The 6,638-nt window shown below is 36.8% G+C and overlaps 1 protein-coding gene across 1 annotated transcript; it reads right to left on the reverse strand.

The window, feature by feature from the left end:
• Positions 1-3,531: 3,531 nt before the first annotated feature.
• LOC122020351 (serine racemase-like) lies at positions 3,532-4,636 on the reverse strand. Its single transcript, XM_042578250.1, has 4 exons — positions 4,582-4,636; positions 4,103-4,283; positions 3,922-4,008; positions 3,532-3,814 (listed from the first exon to the last, which is right to left on the reverse strand). Exons 2-4 carry the CDS (start codon positions 4,276-4,278, stop codon positions 3,565-3,567), a joined length of 513 nt encoding a protein of 170 aa, XP_042434184.1. The 5' UTR covers positions 4,279-4,283; positions 4,582-4,636; the 3' UTR covers positions 3,532-3,564.
• Between the last annotated feature and the right edge of the window lie 2,002 nt (positions 4,637-6,638).

Genomic DNA, 6,638 nt, shown 5'->3' on the forward strand with positions numbered 1-6,638 from the left:
CCCAAACATTCTTTTTAGATCAAAAGCTAACTAATAGATATCAAAATCAAAGTATAACATTCTGTTAACACATTAAGGTACAACTGTCTCAAATGTAATCTAGCATGCATTCAACCCACTCGAACCGCACTTCATCAATTTCAACTCTGGAGTACTTGAGATTTGTAAACTGTAAAAACACATAAATAATATATTAGTAAATCAAGACCAAAAATCATAGTTGAAAAAGTAGTAAGAGCACCAGGTAATAAGATGACTAATTTGAATGCTTAAAAAGAGACCTATTCATCATTTATCTCAACCACATCAATGCTTACTTCAATGCTTGCAATAAGGATCTTCAGTGATTCACAAGGTATCAGAAAGTTGAATTTGCAGTTACAAATGAAGTAAAAGAATCATATTCAGCTGTCAAAAGATAACTAGGTCCATGCTCTTAGAGAGAACCATACAAAACAAAATGAAAGGTTTTGAACATAAAAAAAAAATGTTAGTCATGCCAAGACTGAGATCACTCATCTATCTATCATTTCAACCTAATAAATTAGTTACTTTGGTTTTACAAAGTCTCTCAATTGTGTAGGAAGATCACAGAAGAATATTCCTGATAAAAGTTAACTTTCTTTAGTAGAAACAACCAATAGCGCTATAACAAATCCAGGAACAGCAACCAACCATTAGTCACTAATATATGAAGAGATTGCAAATGGAAGTGAACTTAAAGAAACAAAAAGAGCAAATAAAAATCAACTAGACAGCAATGGATCCAACATAAAAAATTATGCAAAAACTAATAAATAATAATAAGGGTTACAAATCACTCCTACACAATCAGCACTACACTTGCTTCCAACTAAGAGAGCCTATAATTAAACAATCAAAAGTGTACCAATAATTCTCCTTTCTGATAAATAGCTGTAATAATAAATCAAAAGCATAGCATGTTGTGCTCATATAGCTAACAATAAAAGTGAAACAAAAAAATATAGCTCTTGGGAATTAACTGACACGTATGGTAAACATGACCACCAAATCAAAGATGAAGTGTGTGAAAAATACCTTTGGTTTCTCTTCCTCCTTTGGTTTCAGTAGCTCTTCCTTTGAAATAGCTTTCCCTGCAGAAAATAATTCAGTCACTCAGCAGTCAGAAACATGCAAATATAAAACTACAAAACCGGTAGAATCTGGGCTTCCAAATGTACATGAAAAAATTTCAAATTCAATGTTGTGTCAGAGAACTCAAACCTTTTGCATCACGATATACTGGTTCTGCACTTTTACCACTCAAACTAGGATCCAAGGATGCAAATCTGGGACAAAAATCAAAGAATAGTGAACATATATATACCAGTCGTGAAGGCATACTCAGCCGATGTCGTATCCGTTTCCCAGTCCTTCCATCTGTGTATCTGCCCAAGAGAAGATTATCAATGCAAAGTGGATACTGCAACAGCTAAACTAAATCATCCTCAGGCAATGCTATGGAATTATTCAGAATGATACATAATGTAATCCACTACTCTGTCACTGCAGATTCACCTTTGCTCTTCCAAGGACCATTATAAGAGCACTATTTACCACATGAAACTCAGCCAAAAAGAAGATCAGAATGTGCAACTGGTGCAAGCCTGTGGCAGTAATCAGTTGCTCCTTTTCCTACAAGTGATCGCAACTGAACATTTTAGTGAAAGCTTCTTAGATTTTGTTTACAATAGATTATTTTCAACCAAACAATCAGAGAATTGGAAGTTGCTGTGCACTACTCACTGGGGGGCATTCAACCACTGAATCACCAGCAGCTAAAATCCTGCGCTTCAGGTGTGACTCCGTCAGCACCAGCGTGAGCAACCGCCTTTTATTTCTGCCAGTTGACTCTGCATCAGGGCGACATGGCAGCATAGAATCTGCAACTGCCTTTGGCACGCAGATTTTCGCGATCTGGTCCTGACTAAATGTCAACAGCAAGGAGATGAAGCCGAGAATCATCAACTCTACGAAAACCACAATGGATCACAGAGTTACAGTAATTCATCTATTCCGGATACCATGCACGTCGAAAGAGTGCTCCAATTTAGGTATGAACTTTCTGGTTTTACCGACTTTCACCTTCTCAAGAACTTCAAAAAGAGTTCTCTTTTGCCTCTTGATAAACCACTGACAACGAAGTCAAAGCAGATGTAACTGTCAGTCATATGAGAAAATGATGCTAATGCAGGACAAGATGGAGTAGCATAATTCCTTTGAAATGAAAAAGATAAGCCATTCAAGGATCTGAAGTATGAAATTATCAGGACAATTTCTCACTTGCAGCCACAGACATTCCAGAAACTGAAAAATGATTAATCTTTAAGATATAAACTGAGAATTTATAAAACCATGCTTCCTCGTGAAACATGACTGATAACTCGTAAAGAAACCGATTTCGCTTCATTTAATTTCTTGATGTTACTGATAACTCCCAAAGAAAAGCTAAAAGGTCCTGAACTATGGAATTTGTGAATTTTCAGGCCAATTGCAATAGCGTCAACTAATTTACGAAAACAATTTTTTGAAATTTTGTTTAAACAGACAACATCTAGCAAGGCCAAGACAAAAGAAAAGGTAAATATCACGCATTACTAGTACTAACCTCATTGTCAAAATAACAGATCTTAGCTACCAGTAAAATTCCTGATTATGTTTTTCCTGTGTATAGAAATACACATGATAAAAGTGTTAACTTCGAACACAATTTAGCAGCAAAAAACTGAATATTTACAGATAGCACAAGCTTAAATTCTAAACCATTTGTTCAGGAATGCATATAGGGAGGTACAAATACAATGATGATTTCATCAGGGGGAAAAAAATTGAAGCACACTTCTCCAAAAAGAAATGGCAATACAATATATAGATAGCAGACAATAAATAATCAAACAAAGTTCACAAACTTCTAGAGGTAAATTGGAACATACTAGTAACACAGAAATGAAGCATATTATAATTCAATTATAATCAATTTAAATATGTTTGATGGTGTTAGTCAATAGTTCCCCCGAATTATTTGATCTAGGACAACACCAACTTGTGCCACTATGGTAAATGCCAACATCCTCCGCATCTACACATCTGACGGGAGTAGAATGGAAGGGGCTCCCAAAATCTGAGCATTCACTAGCTTTAACTCAGAGCAAACAATATGAAGGCACATAATAGTGAAGACCTTGTCAGAACTATTCTAAATGACCTTGACAATTGAAGTGATTTATAAAATACTACAGTCAACTCAAAAATCTAAAGTCAACCAATGTGAGTAACTATCCCAATGTCTTATCTTAATTGGAAGAGATCGCCGATTACATCATGAACCACAAACCAAACTCAAACTATTGCAGCACGCAAAGCGTAGTTCTTTCCTTTCAATTTCTTCATAGTAATAGTAATGGACACAACGGGGCTTGAAATATCAGTAATAGGAGACATTAAGGAGGTAGTCAAAGAGTTTGACTTTTTACCATGTACAAAGTACAAAATACAATGTACAAAATGTGACACCAAAGTTACAATGGAGATTAGATCAAGTGGTCAATGACAAATACAAAACCTGATGGTGAATCTATTGTTGAAAGGATGAACCAAAATTGCACCAGTATCTTGCTGAACTTTCTCAGTAATACTCTCTCTTGATTGGATCGTTGATTCACTCCAGAAGATTTGACCACCATACCGCCTGACATTCTCAACCTTGCATTTTGGAGCATTTTTCGGTATGACAACATATGCTGGGATTCCACGGAGCTTTGCAGCCAAAGCCACTGCTGCAGCATGGTTACCACTGCAATAAAAAACTATATTACCGACCTAAGAAAAAACAAGAATAACAAAAAACAAAGGCATACTAAAAATAAATCACATTATTGTTTGAAATTATATGGAGATAACCTGCTGTGTGTCAAAACGCCTTTGGCAGCTTGATCATCAGAAAGGGAGAATATAGCATTTGAAGCTCCCCTAATCTTAAAGGCTCCTCTGAAATAAAATTGATAAAGTTGCTAACTACTAAATATTCTGATTCTTCATAAATTGTTCGAGATAATTGCCTTATTCAAGATAGGATCTCTACCCTTTTTGAAAGCATTCACACTTGAAATACAACCGTTTGGAAGCTATAGAATCTAAAGACTTCAAGGTAAGCACTGGAGTTTCATGAAAATATGGAGCAATACGGACTCTCGCCTCCCTTATGGAAGCAATATCAGCAGCATAGTTATCGTTTTTCACTTGTTTCCCATTGTCCATTAGACCTATCCACAGCAACAAAAGCTTCAGTATGTTTTGCACGTATCTATATAGTTAATGGTAAAAATTGCACTTTTTCCAACTATACCGATGAATTTAAACAAGTGGTGAGAAATCCTAATCCACACACAAAAAAACTAGTCAACGATGACAGAAATCTACCGTAGAAAAGCATGTAACCAAAAAAAAAATCTCATTCAGGCATTTCCACAAGTAACCTGCCTACCAAATTGATCCGGAGCTGATATAACGAAAACCGAGAGACGAAATGGAGAACATAGAAAAGAGAGAGGAGCAGTCGACCTCTAAGAGATAAACAGCGATCGTGGTTCTCCGGCGTGAAGTCCAACGTCGGAGGAGGTTTCGCGGCGAGGAAGGTGGCTGGTCACGAAGAGGAGCTCGCTCGTGGAGAGGGCGGTGGCTCGCGGAGAGGAAGGTGGCTAGGGCTCGCGGAGAGGAGCTCGCTCGTAGGCGGTGCTTTTTTTGATGCGACGCGGCTTTTTTTTTTCTTCTTCCGCGGACTGGACCAACAAAAAAAACAAGCGAGACTGCGAGCAACGTGGCCGAGGTTTCACAACGCGGACGGAGAAGCAAGGGCGTCGATCTAGGAAGGAGAAGAGGCAGATGAGGTTGAGAGAGATGGTCGGAGGTTTAGGTTTAGGTTTAGACGAGAGAGATGGTCGCGTGAGGAAGGGGCGCGATATAGATTTAGGTTTGGAGGGAGCAAATTTTGGCTGTGGGAATATTAAAATATTTTATTTTGGTTCATTAACACCGGATTTTAAAAATCACAGTTAAAATCGGTGTCTATTAACGAAAAAAAAGCGCTCATAGACATCGCCTAAAAAACCGATGTCTATGAGCTAAAATCTGCGCTCATAGACACCGGTTTTTGAAAAAACCGGTGTAAAATACTCAAAGACATCGGTTTTTGCTTAAAACCGTTGTTGTTCCACTGATGTCTATGAGGGTTTTTGTTGTAGTGTGTACGACAACAGATATGGCAGCTTAGTCTTTTAGTATAAGTGGGAGATTGTTGGAGTGTATACTAAAAGCCTAACTTTTGTAAACATTTATTTTTGAAATAAAAGAATCACATTGGTTAATATCTGCATTTATTTGTTAAATGTTATTGTTCAATTAATTTATATAGTAGATAACATGGAGTGTGGTGTCACACTCAGAAGATCATGTTGTCGGTTCTCTATAAATTATAAACAGTTGCTCACGACTAAGATGGAAAGGAACAAACCATCAGAATAGTCGTAGTGTAATTAAGTATTAGTTTATCTTGACTAATAAGTTACACTGATACACTTTAAGTGTATTGAGTAGGATCATTTAGGTAAGTTCTTTTTGTACTGACTTAGTAAAAGAACTAGACCTTAGTTATTATAGAAGTGTGTGCTCTTAATCCTAATATAATAACAAGCACATATATTTAATATTTATTTCTTTAACTTATCAAAGGGTGAGGTTTAGCTCGATAAATCAATATGCCCGATAAGTTGGGAAATGATATTATTTATAGTGTGTGTTGTTGATTATAGAAGGAATCTGTGTCCTAGTTATCTAGGTTGAGAATGTCCCCAAGAGGAGCTCATAAGGATTGCCATGTTAAACCCTGCAGGTGGACTTAGTCCGACATGACAATGAAGTTGAGTGGTACTACTCTTGGAGCTAGATATTAATTAAGTGAGTTGTCAGTAACTTACTTAATTAGTGGGCATTCATAATCTTAAACACAAGAAGACTAACACACTCATGATAAGAAGGAGCCCATAATGTAATTTGGGATTGGTGCGGTAATAACTCTCTAGTGGAATGAGTTATTATCGATGAACTTGAGTTGTGTGTTCGGGGCGAACACGGGATACTCAAGCTCATCGGAAGGCCAAAACCAATTTCTCCTCTAGGTCCCTGTCGTAGCCTTATTAAAGCCTCAAGTCCATCCAAAGAAAGACCCGTCTTGGTGTCCAAGAAGGGGGCCGGCCCATTGCTTGGTGACCAAGCAATGGCCGGTCACATCTCCTTTTAATAGGGCCGACCCTATTGCTTGGTGACCAAGCATGTAGGGGCCGACCACAATTAATTCAAATAGGAGGGGTGTTTTGAATTTTTAAAATCTTCTCTTTGTAGAAAACTATAAGTTTTAAAAGAGAGATTTTAATTTTTAAAACTATCCTTATTTGAATTAGGCCACATGTTTTAATAGAGAGTTTTAAAAGTTTTAAAACTTTCCTTTTTTAACCATCCTCATGGTTTAAGAAAAAAAGGGAGATAAGTTTTAAAATTAAAATTTTCTATCATCATGTTAAAAAAGAAAATTTTGTTAGAGAAGTTTTAAATTTTAAAACATG

The sequence above is a fragment of the Zingiber officinale genome, chromosome 9A (assembly GCF_018446385.1).
Source record: "Zingiber officinale cultivar Zhangliang chromosome 9A, Zo_v1.1, whole genome shotgun sequence".
Taxonomy (NCBI): domain Eukaryota; kingdom Viridiplantae; phylum Streptophyta; class Magnoliopsida; order Zingiberales; family Zingiberaceae; genus Zingiber; species Zingiber officinale.

Bases quoted from the DNA above. Each gene is read 5' to 3' on its own strand.
- LOC122020351 (XM_042578250.1), bottom strand. From the start codon at position 4,278: ATGGACAATGGGAAACAAGTGAAAAACGATAACTATGCTGCTGATATT. The intron at 4,009-4,102 runs GTAGAGATCCTA...ATTTTATTTCAG, and splicing joins TGTGAATGCTTTCAAAAAGG to AGGAGCCTTTAAGATTAGGG. The intron at 3,815-3,921 runs GTTATCTCCATA...TTTTTATTGCAG, and splicing joins GGCGTTTTGACACACAGCAG to TGGTAACCATGCTGCAGCAG.